The sequence below is a fragment of the Delphinus delphis genome, chromosome 8 (assembly GCF_949987515.2).
Source record: "Delphinus delphis chromosome 8, mDelDel1.2, whole genome shotgun sequence".
In the NCBI taxonomy this organism is placed as follows: Eukaryota; Metazoa; Chordata; class Mammalia; order Artiodactyla; family Delphinidae; genus Delphinus; species Delphinus delphis.
Window position 1 is genome coordinate 64,335,610 of NC_082690.1, and position 19,795 is coordinate 64,355,404.

Sequence of the window (19,795 nt, forward strand, 5' to 3'; positions counted from 1 at the left end):
TCAAAAACTTCCCTTGACAAAAAGATAATGCTTCAACTGGAATGGAATTGGGAGTGGAGAGTAGTAACAGAATCCTGGGGAAGAGAGTCAAGTGGGGTGCAGTGTAGATGTAGTCTCAGATGAGTGAGGGCATATTGGGAGAGAAGGCTGAAGTCTGATGAAGATAATAATACTAGCTAATATTTATTGAGCATTTACTATGTGCCAAGTACTATTTAAAGCACTTTACATATATTAACTTATTTGATCCTCAAAACTACCCTATGAGGAACGTACTGTTATTATTCCCATTTTATAGATGGCAAAACTGAGGTATAGAACAGTTAAGTAGTCTGCTCATGGTTACACAGACACAGATAACAGTTATGGAGCCAGGATCTTGAAATCCATAAATAATAAAAGAAGAACAAATTCTATCTCACCCCTAACTACATTCATTATAAGAGCAATTAACAGGTATCTTAACTACCCCTTCTCCCATTAATTCCTAAGCCATCCTTCAAGGCCCAGCTCCAATGTTTCCTTCCTACAAAACCTTTCTTGATCCCCCAGCTGAACAATATATATTTCTCCTCTAAGCTTTGTAGCACTTACCTGGATCAATCTTACAGCAAACAGCATATGAACAAAATCTTAATATTTCATTCCTAGCATTACGGATTTTATGTGCATCATTCCCTCTTTTAAGTTCTCCTTTACACTTTGTATTCTCCACCCCTCCTAGGGCAGTGCCTGGCACTTAATGGTAGCTATATCTATGGAGCACTTATTCTTGGCAAGGCATTGTGCTGAGTATTTTACAGGAACTCTCTCACAAAATCCTTACAGCAACCCTATTCAAGCATTCAATCGCTATTTTCAGTCCCTTCTGTGGCAAATAAAATACTAGATGACTCTTAAACTCAGTAAACAAGGCAGATACGGTCCATGTCCTCAAGAAGCTCACAGGCTATGAAGAAGTACTATTGGTATCCTCTAGAATAGAGATGAGGAAAAGTGAGACTCAAAGAAATTAATTTGTTTGCCCAGAATCACACAGCAAAAAAGTGGCAGAGTCTGAATTCAAACTCAGCTCTCCAGACTGGATATTTGGAACCCTGTGCATAAAACCACTATGGTCTAAAGGAGGCACCTAAGAAACACTTATTGAAGGAAAAGTTTTAGAAAACTCCTACAATGAAAACTATCCCGAGGATAATGAAGACTTCCATTCAATTTCGCTCTGAGAGGAAAGCAGGAAATGAGCAACAGCGCAGATGGAGGTTGTAGTAGTATCCTCATACACACCTGATAGCTCAGAACTGCTAATCAAGCCATCTGCTGAGGAGACCTGCTCAGCACTGAGGATTTCCTCGTGTCCCTTAAAGTGGTCCCTCCTGAGCAACAAGGCCTCGCTGCGCGCCAGGATGGTGTAGCGAAGTCACTAATTCTCAATGAGACCCTGTATCTCCTACCAGATAACCGGTGGCGTGGAATGGAAGGTAGAGACGCACGGCTCCTTATTTAAACGTGGGGCAACTATTCTCGAAAGGTGAACCCCCGCCCCCGAGAGAAGCGGCCTCCAAAAAAGGTGTGTCTATACTTCTCACCGGAGGAGTGAGGAAGCAACCACGAGGGGATTACGAGAGACCCAACAAACAACGCAGGCACCCCTGGCCCTGTGGGCGGACATCCCACAGCCCACAGCCTGCTGGCCAGACAGACTCCCTTCTCCAAACGCCACTGTGGCGGCCGCACTGTTTGGCCTATCCTAGTCATCTCCCAAACAAAAGAGGTTTTGGAGTAGCGATATCCCAAAATATAGACCAGGCATTAATAGGCACCTGGAGGCACGCGTCTTACTCCCCACGATTTCTTAGCCCAACAGACCACCTGACTTTACACCAGGTTCTCCGCGTTGGGCGGCGGAGACGACCTCTAAGGGCCAGATCCTGACCCAGGGCCTCCTGCGACAGCGTGGACAGACAGCCTCCGCCACTGGGTCGACTCCGGTTCCCGCGACCCGCCAGCTGGCAGGCCCCGCCCCGCCCCCTACGCTCTGGCAGTTAGGCCGGCAACCCGCTCACAGGAGCAGCGGCCGGGACACAGTAGGCTTGTCCTGTGAGGGCCGCACGCTTCACCGCCCCCGCCACGCCCCTCGACCCCGCACCGCCAATGGCCTGCTGCGCCGGCGAGCATGCTCCAGGCCCAGCCCTCCCTCGACGACCGTGCGCTGAGCGCATGCGCCTTGAGAGGCCGGTTGGGTGAGGGATTGTTAGCGAGGGAGGGGGAGACGGAAATGGAGGGTCTCCGCGCGCATGCCTTCGCCCCTGACATCAAGCCCGCTAGAGAGCGCGTTGGGCGGAGCCGGGGGCGGCGGTCGCCGGGGAGATCAAGGCCCTGGGTCCGACCCCGAGCTGGAGCGGGGTGCCGGAGGCCCGCTAACCCGCCGGTGTTTGTGTCTATGTGCCCTCGCAGGGAGACATGGAGAACTGTTTGGCGGCCGCGGCGCTGAACGGAGTAGACCGACGTTCCCTGCAACGCTCGGCTAGGCTGGGTCAAGAAGTGCTGGAGCGGGCTAAAAGGAGGGCGGTGGACTGGCATTCGGTGGAGCTTCCCAAAGGCAGCGTGGGGGTCATTTCCCGGGAGCGGCCCTACAGAGAAAGAGGGCTGGCAGCCGGCCCCCATCGCCTTCTCCCAGGAGAGGTGAGGGCCCCAGTGCTGCGGGACCAGCCCATTCATTCGCTCAGCAGCGGCTTGCTGAGAACCAGGGCACGCCACACAGCAGCACCCGAGGGATCCTGTCCTTGGCGGAAGCTGTTAAGTATCAGGACAGTGAACCGGAAAGCCTTTTGAAAACTCTTGACGTTTGACAGATTCCTATCGGCTAGCTTTAGGATACCGCTGGAGACCGCTAGTGCTCGGCCCTGGTTGGTTACTTTTTACAACAATTCTTACAGGCTACCGTTTGATATTAGAGGAAAGCCAACAAACCTGTCTTTGTCCTGGAAAAATTGCATGTCTGTGTATTCCTTTTAGAGCTGGAATTCTTTCTCAGTAAGAGCCTTTTACTGACTTAAACGAGCCGTGGCCTTTCAAAAAGTAAAAAGGAAGGTATTCCCAAAATGACTTCCTTCTCCAGTAGGGAATACAGATCTCACCTGTGACTTGCCGTTTATTCACATAGAGAGAAGAAAGACACCCAACCCTCAGTGCTTCCTTCAGAACAATGGCTGAATTCATGGACTATACCTCAAGTCAGTGTGGGGTAAGTTGGTGTAAGCCAAAGTCATGCCCCTGATCTGCCTGCTGATGGATCACAAAGTGGATTTTTGTGGAATTTAGGGAGAATCTGGAGGCTGCCTGTTCACCCTGCCCTGCCTTCGTGGGCAGGTTGTAATCAGCCAAGGGTTTAAACCAGGTGATAAATCCAGGTTAGAATTCATTCAACAAATATTGGATGCCTAACTTTAACTGTTATGAGGATACAGTAATGCACAAGCCAGAAAAGATCTGCCCTCACTATTGTTTGGGGGGGCGGGGCTTATTTGCTGAATTCCAAAACAAGTCCGAATATTAGCGGTATTTAAAACTTTGAACTGAAAATTTTTTTTTAATCAGTAAGATCGTTCTAAACTGGAACCGAGCCTCTCTGTTTTCAAAGCAAAAACTGAAACAGAATCCCTCCATTAGATCTTAATCTCTGTTCCAAGTCCCTGGTAAGGTAGAGTGCTTTTGTGTGTGTGTGTGTGTGTGGCCACACAGCATGTGGGATCCTAGTTCCCCAACCAACTTGCACCCCCTGCATTGGAAGCACGGAGTCTTAACCACTGACCACCAGGGAAGTCCCCCTGGTAATGTAGTTTTTAAGTATGCCCCTTTGGGTCTATATCACTTGTTGGCCACAGAGGTGGTTATGTGGCACAGATGCAGTGCCCTCATCAGAGGTAGTGTGGCTTAATGGCAGGAGCAGCCTCCCAGGAATCAGACCTGTGTTCTGCCACTTTCTGGCTATAATGCCTTAGGCTAGTTAGTCTCTCTCAGCCTTACCTTCCCACATGGTACAATGATGATGTTTCAAGTCCTTTCCAGCCCTTATAGTCTGTTTCTTTGGTTTCCACTGAGAGATGAACACCAGAAAATTGTCATAAACTGTAGCACAGGGTACTTATGTGAGATTTTTGGTCCCATTCATTGAAGTGGGTGAACAAAGGTTTTAAAGGCCCTCTTCTCAAAACCATACACTAAGGTCATCTTTAAGTACTTTCAGGGAATGTTGAAGGCAGGCAGCCAACATTCAAGAAAATCACCTGTATGGAAGGTACTCTCTGTCTTCTAGGAATTAAAACAGACTCTGTGGTCTCTTCCAGCCTTAACATTTTATGATTCTTATGTGTTTGTAAGGGTGCTTGGTCTGTACGGCAGAAGGAAGAGAATACCTTGTTTCTGTCCTGCTTTTCAATTTCATAATGAATATTAAGTTTCAAAAAATCTCTAATATTTCTACATCTTTTATAAAATCCTTGTGACTCCAAAAATAGGATTCCAACCAGTGAGATACAGTTCAGAGAGTATTTTTATGTTATTATTTTGTTAAATGGTTTTAGAAAAATCCATAACTTTGGCTCTACTATAAAGTGATCAAGTTAAACACTTTGGTTCATGGTTCAGTAAAAGGAATAATATTTGTCTTTGATTTGAGGTTTAGCAAATTGATGTTCTTCGTTTTGGTTTTCAGTTCATGCTTTAGTTCAAATCTCCATTAAGGAATGGAGGCTCAGAACCTCTCAGCTTTCTAGAAATAGAATTAAGAACAGTGTTTGAGTTTGCTTTCAGAATTTTGGAGCATCCCCTAAATTACATCATTAGAGTCATGTCCTGACATGCTTTCCCCAGCTTCTCATTCTTTTGGTCTCTTGCCTTAAACATTGTCCCTACCCTCTGTTCAAAGCAAGCAGGCTTATGTTGTCCTCATCATTAGTCACAATCAGGGGCAAGTCTAAGGTTAACTTTGAGGGGGAGGAAGGAAGTAGACAAGAAAAAAACTGCATTCTGATCCTTTGGATTATTTTTGCTTAAATCGGAGTCTTCTCCCTCCCCTCCTCCGCATGGGGAGAACGGCTGCATAGCTGTTGGGTTTATGTTATATTTCCTGTTGCATTTCTAAATCTCAAGGAGATGCACCTCTCTCTTCTCTTGTCCTTGTCTGAGACTTAGTAAACCCAGACCTGTTTGTCAGAACTTGTCATGAGAGGAGATGAAAGGGCTTGTGTATTTGACCTCGGGGTGAGGATGTTGTGAAAATTATTTAACCTGGCAGAGAGCATGGTCCTACCCAGCTTGAGTTGCCAGAGTTCTTGCCCTACAGAGGCAGCAGATGGCAGCAAAGTAAGGCGAAGTGCAGTTTCCTTCTCTGCAGCCACTTTACACGGGCTAAGATTTGTTATATGACTTCAAAGGCCTCTCAAGAGGGCAGGTAATTTACCTTTGCTCTCTTGCCTCCCTCCTTAACCACATTTGCCCAAGTAACAAGGAGTTTTTTGAAAATTTGACCAGTCTATTTGGTTACCCAGCATCTTTCACATTACTTCTCTAGAAATATTATTCATCTGTGCCAGAGGAAGGAGGGGCAACCCACGTCTATCGTTATCACAGAGGGAAGTCGAAGCTGCACTTGTGCTCGGACACTGGGAATGGTCAGGTATGTATCCTCAGCTGTGCTGTGCTGTGCCCTCAGCTTCCCAAGATAGGAGGCCTTACATCTTGGAGCTCCTGCTGGATTGTATTATTGGATGCCTGGGTGACTCAGCATTACAGCGCTCCACAGAAATCTATCACCTCCCAGCCTTAGAGAACTTACAGCAATGAACATGAAATAGGAGTTTTTGTCCAAAATAAGATATTAATGCCTCTGTCGGATCTTCAGTTGAACCTGCAGTCCTGGGCCAAGGGATTCTTGGACAGGCTTAACAAAAGGCCTTTCAAATATCCTCTTCTGCATCTAGGGATATGAAAGAGATTTTTAATAATCACATATTTCACTCTAAGGTAGTGATAAGTATCATGTCTTTGGTAATTTTAAAAAAGGAAATGCAAGGTGAGGGTTTCTTTTAACAAAATGCTTTTCCTAAAGATAACAATTACAAGCCTCTCACTGCAAATTACCTGTATTTTACCACATGTCACTCTGGGAAGCCAAAGACTCTACTTGTTGAACTGATTCAACAGGAGTCCTTTGTTGTTGTTTCTGGGGAGAGTAGGCTCTTTTTGCTTTTGTTTTTCTTTTTAAACTCCCCTGGTTGTACTCAAAGATAGCAAACTTAAGTTCAGAGTCTAATCCACAGGTTGGATTCCTGACTTCTCTGGCCTGTGGGTTTAGGGAAGGGACGGGAGAGTGGCCGCAGGGATGTGAGCCATCCTGTTTCCCTGGCCTGGGGTACAAGGGGTAGCACCAGAGCCTGGATCCTGGGCTTCCTCTTCTGCCCTGGCCTAGGCCCTCTTAAGAGTACTTGACCCTAAGGGAGTTATATGTGGGCAAGAGTCATTCGTATCCCTCCCATCCCTTCCTATAAGACGTAAATTGGTGCCTCTAAGGGAAATTGACTTTCTCAGTTCAGCCTCTTCCCCTCTAGTACTCCCACTGCTGGGAGAACCTTGGAAGAGAATTCTATTTTCTGAGAGCCTGTTAAATGTCAATCACTTTTGCCCTTTAGATCTTCCTTACAGCGTAGTATGCCGAAGCTATAGACTAGGAAACCAAGGCATAGAGAAATTAATCTGTCCGTCTCAGTAAATGACAGAGATAGGATTCAAACTCAGGTCTATCTGAGTCCAAAGCCCATGTAAGGATAAAAGGTAATCATGGTAAACATCTGACTAAAAATACTTTGCAGAATTCACTAAAAGCCTTAAGAACTTAGGTGACAACTTGGAAAACACTGACAGAACAATTGTTAGTTCCTAATTAAGTAGGAAAAATTTTCTACCATCCAGAAGTCAAAGTTTGGGCCCTAATCAATGTTTCTACCTCACTCTTCAGAGAAAAGACACCCCCCTTGGTGTCGGAGGCATCCGTCAGACGTCAGAGTGTGCGCTAGAGGCATCCCAGCCTGTGAGTACAGAACTTCTAGGGTACTGGGCTCCACCACCACTGCAATTCCATGAACTGATCTGGTTACTATAGGGTTCTTTGTACTGGATCTATAGTATTTTTAAGTTGGGATATTTTTACCCTTGGGGACAGTGTACAACATTTTAGTTCAGTGGAAAATTATGTTTTCTTGGTATCCTTCCTTCACTTGAAATTTCAGGGATACTCTTTGTGCCTGAACTCATAGTTGCGGTTGGAAAGAATGCAAAGTATTCATATCTCCATTCCTACAGCTCAGCTGGGCTGGCACTGGGTCCTGTTGGAATTCCACCATCTGTTCAAGCAGCAGGAGGGGCCTGACCCTCCTGCTTACAAAGTGAAAACCATTGCTGAAATTCTGAAACGTATACATTTGGTTAGATCAGGTTCCAAAACATTTGAAGGGATTTGTTCCTATTTTCCGCAAATGTTTCTCTGTGAAAACATACAGTGATGTTTTTAGGATAAAATATTCATTAGTTCATGAACCCACGGAATCTTTTGGAACTTGGAAGAGCTGGAATTCTGAGGAATGGAACTCTGGCGTGTTGCTGCAATAGTTTGCTTAATTTTTGTTTGCATACAGTGTGCTACTAGCCAGGATTCAGAATATACTAGAGTTAGTAGCAACTAAGACTATTCTGCTTTTAGTACAAGTTGTTAGGCTTACATGCCTCTAATACTTACTGTATTTTGGTAATGCTAATCTTCCTGATGTTCACAGTGTAGGAATCACAGAGGCCAATCTTGCACCTTTTATGCAGACAAATGAAGCATCCTTGGCTTTCTGCAATTCTGATACAGCTGTATTTTCTGAAACCTTTTGTTTATTTTCATAGTTGATGACTAATAAATAGTTGTGGCATTGTCATACACATTCACGTCAGTTAAATGATGATAAGCCTCCAATTTTGCAGTAACTGGGCATGAAAGGATATAGCATAAAGCAGCTTCGGAAAACCTTGGCTTCAAATCTATTTGCAAGATGGAAAGAGAGGAAGTTTCATAAAAGTATAAATATTATCATTTATTCCTCCTAGCAGAATTTACTGGCAGTAGTTTGGTCCACCTGCCCCCCACCCCCAGGGGTGGTGTAGAAATGACAGCTTCTGCCTGTGGCTCCTTCTGAGCATTGAGTAAGCATTGGTAGTGGTCTCCCAGTTGTGGGATAGGCACTTTGGCTCTTAATTACAGGCTCTTTTCTGGTTTGTGACTCTGCTCTTTGGCCATTTGAGCTGAGACCCTTCCTCTGCCTGCATATCTGCCATGACCACTTACCAGCCGGGCATGAAGTCTGTCCTTGGAGAATGGCTTGTGCTCAGCTCAGCTCTAAACATAAATCTTTCCACTAACTCCAGCTTCCAGTGTTTTGCAGTATCGATCTTCTTTGACTTACGTCCTGATAAACCCATTGTAAGTTGAAAATATCATAAATTAAAAGTGCATTTTTTTTTTAAATTTTTATTTATTTATTTTTGGCTGCGTTGGGTCTTCGTTGCTGCACGCGGGCTTTCTCTAGTTGCAGTGAGCAGGGGCTACTCTTTGTTGCGGTGCATGGGCTTCTTATTGCGGTGGCTTCTTTTGTTGCAGAGCACGGGCTCTAGGCACACAGGCTCAGTAGTTGTGGCATGCAGGCTCAGTAGTTGTGGCTCGGGGGCTCTAGAGCACAGGCTCAGTAGTTGTGGTGCACAGGCTTAGTTGCTCCGTGGCATGTGGGATCTTCCTGGACCAGGGCTCGAACCCGTGTCCCCTGTACTGGCAGGCGGATTCTTAACCATTGCACCACCAGGGAAGTCCAAAAGTGCATTTAATACACCTAACCTACTGAACGTCATAGCTTAGCCTAGCCTACCTTAAATGTGCTCAGAACACTTACATACCCTGCAGTTGGGCAAAATCATCTGACACAAAACCTACTTTATAATAAAGTTTTGAATAGTTCATGTATTGATAATTTATTGAATGCTGTAGTGAAAGTGAAAAACAGACTGGTTGTATGGGTGCAGGATGGTTATAAGTGTATCAGTTGTTTACCTTCGTGATCCTCGTGGCTGACTGGGAGATCGCTCACTGCCGCTGCCCAGCATCACGAGAGAGTATTGTGCTGCACATCACCAGCCCGGGAAAAGATCAGAATTCAAAATTGGAAGTACGGTTTCTACTGAATGCGTATCACTTTCACACTATCGTAAAATCAAAAAACCGTAAGTCTGACCATTATAAGTCGGGGACCATCTGCATAGGAGAACCGGTCTCCCAAGGGAGGGCTTTAGCCAGCCAGCTGACTTTCTGCATGACAAAGTGGAATCTACTCATAGTGTTCTCAGCTTTAGGTGAAAAGAAATGTTCCATCCTCCTAATAATGAACTTAGCAAAGCACAGTTAAAAAGAATACTTCTCATTATCCCACAGCGCCTTGCCATTACTGCTGATCTGTGATAACAAGTGCCACTGCCTACTTTTGAGCCCCAAAGCAATCGTCATTAGCCTTTCCCTCTACCTGATTCTTAACCTTTCTGCTCCAACCAGAGTGTTCCTTTTATGATCCTTCATGTTCCTATAACAATTTAGTGTTTTCACATACATGCTTATTTGTGAGCTAATTTTAGAAATAAGGAAACAAGCATAAGGAGAGGCTGAGACTGGCCTAAATGGCAGTCCTATTACGTTGCCAAGCCAAGCCTTGAAAGCAGGACCTCCTTCTCCCACGTTAGTACCTCACTCCATCACACACAGAGGGAGCCGGGTGGAGGTGACCTGACGGCACTGGTACATAAAATCTCTAAACTGCTAATATCCACTTTTCCTTCCAGGCTGAGAACATCTCTAAGGACCTCTACATAGAAGTATATCCAGGGACCTATTCCATCACTGTGGGTGTAAATGACTTGACCAAGAAGACTTACATGGTAGCAGTTGATTCAGGACAAAGTGTGGACTTGGTCTTCCCCATATGATGTTGACCATCACAGACATCGCCTTTTTCTTGTTTGTTTTTTAAGTATCAAGAAGAATAAAGCTACCATATATCCTCTTAAAGTTTACACATTAATCCTGCTTTTAATGCTGACTGTAGAGGGTCAGCCTTCCTAGGAACTGGAGTTTGTCTCTTTCAGTGCCTATTTTAACTTGAAAGTCCCTTCACCCTCTTCTGCCTGAAGTAATAATGTAATGATGCTGTCTGAATAGTTTTTACTGCTTGCTTTCCAAGTAAAGGTTAATTATGATAATAAAGTGAGAAATTTGGAAATGAAGAGAATTCCTTTTTATTGGCATTAAGAAGTCAAAACAAAATGTTGCTCATGTACGACTGAGGCTTCATGAAAAGATGGCAGAGAGGCTGTGGACACATTTGCCCAAAGCAGGCCAACCATGTTCTGTAGCTTCTGTGGAAGAGGCATCCTCAAGCAGATCGCACCAGGCCCCTGGAAGGGAGCCCTCGCCAGGGCCGCCACACTCCTGTGCCCCTTAGGACAGGTGCCTTCCTGCCACTTATCTGCAGGGATGTCTTCCTGGGGTGAAGATGCTGCTGCTTATTGGACTATCACCTGTGGCCTGCACTGTACCATTTCCGTAGAAGAAGGCCTTGTGTCAGCCACTTTGTAACTAACTCCTCCTCAGGTATCTACTCTTTAGCTTCCTACAAGAGAAAAAAAAATCCTGAGAGTCTTATTTTGACTTTAAAATCAGTGACTTTCTATCCTTAAAATTACAAAGTCATTGATGTGTCCTAAACATCTTTAAGCTACCACACCAACAGTATTGTTGCATCTCTCAGTTTAGTTGCCTAGGGAGTCACCTCATTTTGAACATGTCTTTCCTCAGGAAAAAGGCCAGTATTTTATATGATGAAAACAAAGGTTTGGGGACCTCCCTGCCAGTCCAGTGGTTAAGACTTCACCTTCCAATGCAGGGGGTGCGGGTTCTATCCCTGGTCGGGGAGCTAAGATCCCACATGCCTCACAGCCAAAGCACCAAAAAAACATAAAACAGAAGCAATATTGCAAAAAATTCAATAAAAGACTTTAAAAATGGTACACATCAAAAAATATATATATCTAAAAAAAAGAATACAAAGGTTTAAGTAGAGCTGTATTCGCATTCCTAGCAAAGAACAGACTCTCACGGACCGAGGGCCTAGTAAAGCAGGCCCATGCCCACCACCATAGGGTAGAGGGGTCAGTTAACTGGGGATCCTTGCACCCCTAGTGATGAAATTCGTGGGTTCTGTAAGCCTTCTGAAATCATATGCAAAACTGTGGGTGTGTGCAGTTTTCTGGGAAGAGGGGCCATCGGTTTTATCATTCTCAAAAGTGGTATGACCCCAGAAGGTCAAACAACCATGGAAAGAGTCCTTCAGAAGCCCCTTCCCAGCCATCTGCTTTACCTAGATCCTTGGGGCTTTTCGTTTAGGGGGAATTCTGGTCTCCTGATGTGCCGCAGTACCCCGACTCAGTTTTTTGTGTTCAGCTTCCTCTGGCAAGATCTGTAGTGGCTTCATGCCAGTGGCGTCCAGGACCAGCTCCCTGGGACTCCCCGCTGCTGCAGTTTTCACTTTCTGTTGTTTGTTGCCCTTCTCTTCTTTCCCGATGTTGCAAAGTCTTGTTCCTAAACCCAAAATTCAGTTAGTTGAATATGCCACCATTTTGATGGGATTAGACTTGACTTATGTAGAAGTGTATCAAGGATCACAGAATCCCTTAACTGTCTGAACCCTGTTTCAGTCATAAACGAGGGTGGAGAGCAGCATGACTGCTGGCATGAATCCTGGCCCTCTAGGACTGTTAGGTTAGTCTCAGACAGTAACCTCACTGCCTGCAACTAAAAGGATCCAAAAGTGTGGAGGGCGGAGGACCCATACAAGAGGATCCTTAAGAGGTAGAGCCTCAGACCAGACTGTGAAGCATCAGTGCTTGATGGTAATCAAGCGCAGTTAGGAGAAGCAAAGCAGCACATTTCCTTAAAAGGATACAAGATCTGGAGGGGAGAGAAGCAAAGCTCTGGTATTTGCCATTGTTTCTAGCCCAGGCACACACGTCGTTTTACAAGCTTCACTTCCCCAGTTCACCTCGCTAGTTAGTGTGGTGTGCAGCACTCCATCTGGGATGGGGGCTGGAGATGGCCCTTTCTCCACGCCCCATGCAGGCATACTCTCCATAGCTTTGGGTGCAGAGATAGGACCTGGCAGAAGGCAGGCTCACTGATTCTCATGGTTCAGCTCCAAGAATTAACCTTTGCCCAGAGCATAACAAATGATCCAGTACCTAGAGGAAAGCCAGGCCAAGTACCTGAAGATACTGTATTTCTCCTTATAGCCAATTATTAGAATGTATTTGGGTGCGGGGGAACTTTAGAGTGGATCTGTTTAAATATGGTGATGCGGGGAGAGAGGCTGAATGTAGGTGTGGGTGCGTGGGTAGTGGCGATAAGAGCGGTGTATGCTTGGGGCCAGGGAAGATTTGTTTGGCCTCAGTCAGGTTTAGAACCAGTCTGGATAGAACGCCATGGAGCAGGCCACAGCCATGGGAATGCAGGCCTGGAGTCTGGGGCAGGTCTGACCGCCATGGCTTCTGGTTACCCCACTGGCATTCCTCTCCCTGAGACTGGTCTCATGCCACCTCAGTTGCTGCCCCAGAGACTCCTCCCTGTTGGAGAGATACAGCTTTTCTTTTTTTTTCTTTTCTTTCTTTCTTTTTTTTTTTTTTTTGCGGTATGCGGGCCTCTCACTGTTGTGGCCTCTCCCGTTGCGGAGCACAGGCTCCGGACGCGCAGGCTCAGCGGCCATGGCTCACGGGCCCAGCCGCTCCACGGCATGTGGGATCCTCCCAGACCGGGACACGAACCCGCGTCCCCTGCATCGGCAGGCGGACTCTCAACCACTGCACCACCAGGGAAGCCCGAGATACAGCTTTTCTTTCTCCAGTCTGTGCTGAAGCAGGAGGGCAGTGGAAACTATGGAGAATTTAGCTTGAAAACTCTAGACTTTGGCACCATTTTCTTTATATTATCACTTGTTGGAGGGCATACCCTGTAGAAACAGCTGCTTCCAAGCAGCTTCTACCAAGGCCTTTCACTGCAAGGAAGGAGGCCCAGGAACACCTATCCCTGCTCCTACCTTTATATTTTCAATACAAAGTGTCCTCTCAGGGAGGGGAGGAAGAGCCCAGCTAGTCATAGCTATAGCTTCTCGTCCCTCTACTTATTTCCCTCTCAGAGGTGGGGGAAAGATCACACACCTCGAAAGCCAAGGGAGGAACCTCATCTAAAATACAACAGCAGCCAACACATCCATCCCTGCCCACTCCGAAGCCCAGGGGTCCAGAGGAGTCCCCCAAGAAGGTTTCTCAGTGTAGCAACAATTTCTCAGCCTCCTGGAACTGAAGACTAATAAAGGCCTTACTCCTGGTGTAAGGTTAAAATCCTCGTGGGCTAAGAGGTCCTTCTGGTTGAGCAGCTGTCCTGAAAATAGGGCAATGGCTTCCCATGGGGACCCACAATGAGTCCCAGTGTGGGCAGTGCCTACAGATCCTTATGCCCTTAGCGGTGGTATTCTTTAGCCCTCAGTATCCCTGCCCCAGAGTGGATGTTCATTTAGTTCACTGAGGTTGAATTAGTCAGCACAGGGCCCCAAGAATCTAGTCTAGGGCTGGCTTATCCAAGTCACCTCCTTCACAAAGCTCTGCCGGCTGCCTTAGGCATCTGCTCTTTCTGGGCCCCACTGGGAATTTAGACCGCACGGCATGAGGCATATCAATGATACACTGCTCTAAACCTACACGGGCATGTTGCTTGGGTAGAGAAGTTTGGGGATGGCTGCAGGTTGCCGATGACAATGACACTGCCTCCCCTCTCAGTGGTAGAGTGAGACGCATAAGGCTGTGCCTGGTTCCTCCCGCTCTGACTTCCTAAGGGGCCCATCTGGAGAGTAGGGTCTGATGGCCAGTGTTTAAAGACCCGTTTCTGTGCTTCTCAGGGTGCTGAAAGACTCCAGTCAACACCTGGAGGCATTCTGACTGTACATCTAGAGAAAAATCAATGCCTCCAAGGAAAATGAGGGAGGGGAGGGTAGAAATGGACAGTGGCAGAGTCCTGCCGGTAGAGACTAGTGAACAAAGAAAAGACAGTTGTCAAATAGGGATGCAAATCTTAGCACAAAGATCTGCCCATCCTTTCTTGTTAGGTTTCCATTTAATCAATAAAACCCACGTTTCCCTCTTATCACAGCCCCTCCTTTGACATGACGAAGTGTTACTTCCAATCCCAGCACAGCGGACATGTGCATCAGATTCCTGAGAGACACATGGGAGGGAAGGGAGCAGGGGCCTCAGCCCTGCCTTAGGAAAAGGTCTACCTGGCTTCCTGGGATGCGGCTCGGACCCGTTTCTCCTCCAGTACCTCCATTCCGGCTGGCAGAGGCCACCCTGCCTCCTTGGAGACTCCTCAAGAAGGACGGGGGCCGTGTTGCCTGTGCTGTCCACCAGCAGCCTCTGGGGAAGGCCCATCTTCAGCTCATTCTCCAGATCCTCCTCTTCAGAAGAAGAGGAGGTAGAGGAGGAAGAAACAGCCATGGGAGCCTGCACTGCTACTTCTTCCTCCTTAGGACCCTCAAGGGGCAAAAGCTGTGCCGTGGGCTTCAGCTCCGTCTCTGGATGCTCTCTGGCTGTGACCCCTGAAGTTCTGGTTAGAGGCCACCAGGTGGGTCCAGCCAAGGGGCGGCAGCAGAGGCAGCCCTGGCCCAGCAGCTGGCAGCAGGCATGCGGGTGGCAGGGAGGGCACAGGAATGGAGCGGTCAGAGGAAGCCCGCCGGTGACACATCCAGCGACCGGCCCCACCAGAGAGCAGCAAGGGGCCCAGAGGAGGGGCCTGGGGTGCTCCGTGGTGAAAGGCTTGTGCAGCCTGTCCACAGCCTTCTTCCAGACAGCTGGGGGCACCCACCTGACCCCTCCAAGAGGCACAGGAGCTGTCCTGCCATTCCAGAAGTGAACAGTAATTTCTTCTTCTTTGGATGCTACATAACAGAAAAGGTCACCATTTTGTTACAGCCGCCTCTTTCATATCATGGGATAAGGGTTCTCCTCTCCCCAGAAGCAAAGCCTCATCACAGCCCCTCTGCTCTGCTTCCGCCTGTGTGCACCTCTCCCTGGAGAGCCTGCCAGGGACATTCCTCACCTGCCCCATGTTTACTACCCCTTCCTGTGCCGCCATGTCTTGGTTTTCACGTCAAAACCAAGATGCATCCGCAGGTGGGGGAAGGGAAGGAGAAACCTCCTTCTGTCGCTTCTCTGAACACAACGATGCTGACTGGCTGGCCTCGCACAAGGGGACTGTCCCAGTCCCTGGACGACTTGGTGGGGGACCAGTCATGAGTACTGGTGTGACCCCAGGATAACCTCACCACACCATAGGTTAAGTAACCAACATAGACATAGTAGCCTTGGGCTATTTTGCCCTGATAAAGAATATTTTATAATCTGAAAAATATGATTTGTCTCTCTGTGGCCACCCTCAGGACGAAGCTGCAAGTGAAAGGGTAAGGATTTTTTAAGCCTCTAAGACCCCTAAGCTGGAGAGACACCCTTTGCTCTCTCCTCAGCCTGATCACCAGCCTGGCTCCTGGGGACTGGGAGGCCAGAGCGCTCCCTTACCTCTCTGGGGGTCTCTTGCCTCCAAGCCCAAAGGAATGGTGCCGGGGCCATAGCACTGTTGGTCTGGTCCCCAGAGTGCCAGCACCTTGTCCCCAAGGCGCAGTGAGTATTCCACGGATGGCGAGAACTGAATGACATCTTCCTCCAAGACCACGCTCTGCCGCTGGGCTGGCAGCCCTGGGCATGTGACAAGGGGAGCCTCAAATTCCACCAGCAGGAACCCCTGCCTCTCCAGCTGTGGGAAAGAAAACACTCAGAATAAGACCTGGCATTAGGAAGTACTACAGGGAGCACCATGGTTCCCTACAACGCCTAGGGCCAGACCCAGGGTCCCCCTCGCATGCGGCAAGGCCCAGTTAGGGAAAGGGCAGGGCCAGGCGCTGCTCGGGAGCCCACTATGGCAGAGACAGGCCGGCTGTGAGGCGGACGCTCTTCCTTCTGCTTCTTGCCGTGGCAACTCTTGTTTATCACTTCTTGTCTTTCCTGTCCCGTGCTCTTCCTTTTCCTGTTTTGTTTTTTTGGTGGTACGCGGGCCTCCCACTGTTGTGGCCTCTCCCGTTGTGGAGCACAGGCTCTGGAAGCACAGGCTCAGCGGCCATGGCTTACAGGCCCAGCCGCTTCGCAGCATGTGGGATCTTCCCGGACTGGGGCATGAACCCGTGTCCCCTGCATCAGCAGGTGGACTCTCAACCACTGTGCCACCAGGGAAGCCCTCCTGTTTTGTTTTGTTTTGTTTTTCTCCTATCTTTATATTTGGCCTGCAATTCACAGGAGTAACCTGGGTCCTCTGGATCTTTCCCCAAGCACACCCCGTCCTCCCAGCACTCCCAGGAAGTGTTGTCCCTGTGTCCGCGGCCAGCCAGGGGTGGGGTATCATCCACAGGCCCTCTCGGGCGAGGACAGGCTGGGGCTGTTGGAGCAGCCCTCTGCACTGCCATTACGTCCATGAGGGGAGGCTGGGCAAAGGAAGCAAATGAGCAGCCTGGCAGAGAGGGCAGGAGAAATACTAAGCTAATTAAAAGAACAAGCTTACAAATTGACTTTTATCAAACCACTAGACAGGATCTATATTTGAGCAAAACCCTGTTAATATTTCATTTGAAATTACATATTAGTTACTTGAAAATGACTTTTGATTAGAAATTCTATCATTTATATATATTTTTAGAAATCACACTTGTTTTCCCTCTATGGATCCACATTCACAAAGTCTGACTCTTTTTGGGAAGAGAAAAATCCCAAAGAAGCAAGTAACCACCAAAGTAAAGCCCAGGCCTGGCCCCAGCACGCAGGCACCGTGCTCCTGTGTGGAGGGACACAGGCTTACACGAGGAACACACATCTTGCTCCTCTTTCCCTTAGGCTGGCGCCCATCATTTGACACACTGAATTTTCCTGAACAAAGTGCTTTTACTGTATATTTTCTTCACTGTTATGGATTGAATATTTACCCCACCAAATTCATATGTTGATGTCCTAGTCCCTAGTACCTCAGAACGTGACCTTATTTGGGAATAGGGTCATCGCAGATGTAACGACTTAAGACAAAGTCACACTGAGTACAACTGAGTAGGGTGGGCCCCTAATCCAATGACTGGTGTCCTTACAAAAAGGGGAAATTTGAACACGGACATGCACCCAGGGAGAACAGCATGTGAATATGAAGGCCAAGATCAGGGGATGCTTCTACAAGCCAAGGAACACCGAAGATTGCCAGCAAACCACCAGAAGTTAGGAAAGGCGCATGGAACAGATCCTCCCTCACAGCCCTCAGAATCACCAACCCTAACAACACCTGGACTTCCAGTCCCCAGAACCGAGAGACAATTTCTGTTGTTTAAGCCACTCAGCTTGTGCCACTTTGTTACCCAGCCCTAGCAAATTAATGCACTCACTGACATTACATTTTCACTTCTGCATCCTGACCATGGAAGATCTGTGCTTATCCAAGAAACTGAACTGCTGGGCACACACAGCTGAGGCATATCAGGTATGACAGGGCCATCCAGAGGAGCATATGGGGAGATGCTGGGACTTAGGGACTTGCCTCGGGAGCAGCCTTTATCTGAGCCCTGTAATAAAAGCCATCTGCTTCCCTTCTTGCCAGGACCCATGCGTCCGCAGCATCTCCACCTCTTCTCAGCCAGCCAGGCCCCTGCCATGCTGGGTCAGCAATGTGGAGACACGGGTCATGAGATGCATATCTGGGAAAAAGCAAACGGAATTAGGGAGTAGAGAAAACCAAGCCCTAAAACCATCAAGAAACACGTTTCAGAGTTAGATCTGAGCAGCGCCATGGTGTGTGCATGACAGATAAGGCAATATGGAACAGAAATCCATGTAAAGAGTGGCAATCTGTGACTTCCAGTAAGATAAGGTAAACTACTGGAAGGGGCAGAAGGAGAGGAGAGTGAAGGGAACCGTCGTTTGAGGATTGGGAATTGTTTCAAGGTAATCAGGGTGGGATTAGCTTTTATGTATTCTGGTTATGAGTGCTGGTCTGAGACTAGACAGCAGGCCAGGAAAGACTTCCAGGAAGGGAAATTCTGAGGCGGTGTGTGGGATTCCACAATGAGGCATGGAGGCTTGGATGGTGATGCCAAAGGAGCAAAATTGCAAGAAGGCTGAGCACTGTGGGGTAATAAGAGAGGAGGAGGTGTTTGAGCACAGGAAGCACAGAGGAGCTGACTAGGAGGCCGTGAGACAGAAAAAAGGAGAAGCTAGTTCTGGGAAATTTTGTGGACAGGACCAAGCTGTAGGGAATTGTTGAGTCAGGGTTGGGTTTCCGAAAAAACCTGTTTACTTTGTGGGCAAGCCCGGATACAGGCTTTGAATGAGATGGTCCACACAAGTGAATCAAGAAAGGGGCTAAAGTGTTCAAGCTGGCATGTCTCTAACCTGGGCAGACTGACTTGAATAGCTTGGACATGAATCCCTGGGACTTGCACAACCTGTATGTGCTTACAGGCTGAGGTTCCTTTCCCCTCTTGTATTCACACTGTAGACAGCCAACTAAAGATACCATTCACAAAAAGCCAGGATAACTGAGGGAACTTGAGGAGGGACCTGGAGACCTCACCTTAGCGGTTGGTAGCAGAAACCCTAATTGCTCATGTAGTCCCATGGCCAGTCTCAGAGCTGATGGTAAAATGAGCTAGAAGTTTATAACTGATGATGCCTGACTGCCTTCCTTCACACATGCCAACTCTGACATCTGCCACTCCGCTAAAAGGTGGGATGAAAGCCAGGTCAACCCTTGATGTCACTGGGAGTGCAGTTTAGACTAGGGGAATATTAAACCCCAAGCAACTCAGAGCCCACACGGTAAAGAACCCTTTCAGCCTTCCCAGGAAGCAAGCTCTTTCCCTCCTGGGCCATCTCTCCCACCATCTAGAACCAAGAACAGAGAGGAAAAAGGAAGCCGAGATCGATACCTGGTGAGAGGCCTCTGCCGGGTGAGCCAGGGTGCTTGGGAGGTGAGAGGGCAGGCGAAGGAGAGTTCCCAGGGAGGAGCAGTGCCGGCCCAGGCAGGGGCCTTCAGGGTTGTGGCCATGCTGCAGTATTTGGGCAAAGGCATCCCAGGCCCGGGGGAGGAGTCCATTTCCTTGGGAGAAAACACCTGAGAACAAGCGGCACTATTATCTGAGTTGCTGTTTATCTGAGTCGCAGCCCACAGCCCAGGAGAGGGCGCCTGGCCGGGGCTGGGCTCAGCTCTGCGGTTTGCGGCCTCTCTGCGGGCGCACCCGGTCCCACCGACGCGCAGGGTGTCCCCAGAATCACCTGCCCGGGGAGGCTCAGCTCAGGAAATAGGGGAGGGGTTGAAAGAGCAAGAGCTGGGATTTCAGAGAAGGATTTAGCTGTAGTAAATCCTTCACAGCCTGCTGGCTGCGTGCTCACTTCACCTCGGTGCTTCAGTTACCGCCCAGGAGATGAGATATGGAAAGCACCTGGCATATTTAAGTAGCTCAACATACGTTAGTTTTTTTCCCCCATCTCCACCCCAGTTGTAGGGGCTTCGGGGGTAAGACCACACGCCCCTTCG

At 48.1% G+C, this 19,795-nt stretch overlaps 2 protein-coding genes across 2 annotated transcripts; one reads left to right on the plus strand and one right to left on the minus strand.

The window, feature by feature from the left end:
* Positions 1 to 2,236: 2,236 nt before the first annotated feature.
* On the plus strand, positions 2,237 to 10,359 carry AKIP1 (A-kinase interacting protein 1). The gene is made up of 5 exons (XM_060018454.1): positions 2,237 to 2,685; positions 3,167 to 3,247; positions 5,576 to 5,680; positions 7,019 to 7,090; positions 9,922 to 10,359. Exons 1-5 carry the CDS (start codon positions 2,464 to 2,466, stop codon positions 10,063 to 10,065), a joined length of 624 nt encoding a protein of 207 aa, XP_059874437.1. The 5' UTR covers positions 2,237 to 2,463; the 3' UTR covers positions 10,066 to 10,359.
* A 32-nt stretch (positions 10,360 to 10,391) lies between these two features.
* C8H11orf16 (chromosome 8 C11orf16 homolog) lies at positions 10,392 to 19,543 on the minus strand. The gene is made up of 6 exons (XM_060018452.1): positions 19,188 to 19,543; positions 17,801 to 17,957; positions 15,754 to 15,988; positions 14,460 to 15,116; positions 11,496 to 11,716; positions 10,392 to 10,748 (listed from the first exon to the last, which is right to left on the minus strand). The coding sequence occupies exons 1-5, from the start codon at positions 19,352 to 19,354 to the stop codon at positions 11,496 to 11,498; spliced, it is 1,437 nt and encodes a 478-aa protein (XP_059874435.1). The 5' UTR covers positions 19,355 to 19,543; the 3' UTR covers positions 10,392 to 10,748.
* Positions 19,544 to 19,795: the final 252 nt, after the last annotated feature.

Excerpts from the sequence above, each read along its gene's own strand:
- AKIP1 (XM_060018454.1), top strand. The coding sequence starts at position 2,464 with ATGGAGAACTGTTTGGCGGCCGCGGCGCTGAACGGAGTAGACCGACGT. Across the intron at positions 2,686-3,166 it reads ATCGCCTTCTCCCAGGAGAG|AGAGAAGAAAGACACCCAAC; the intron begins GTGAGGGCCCCA and ends TTATTCACATAG. Across the intron at positions 7,091-9,921 it reads CGCTAGAGGCATCCCAGCCT|GCTGAGAACATCTCTAAGGA; the intron begins GTGAGTACAGAA and ends TTTTCCTTCCAG.
- C8H11orf16 (XM_060018452.1), bottom strand. The coding sequence starts at position 19,354 with ATGGACTCCTCCCCCGGGCCTGGGATGCCTTTGCCCAAATACTGCAGC. Across the intron at positions 15,989-17,800 it reads AGATAAAGGCTGCTCCCGAG|CTGGAGAGGCAGGGGTTCCT; the intron begins GCAAGTCCCTAA and ends TCTTTCCCACAG. Across the intron at positions 11,717-14,459 it reads GCCGCATCCCAGGAAGCCAG|GAACAAGACTTTGCAACATC; the intron begins GTAGACCTTTTC and ends TTTTGGGTTTAG.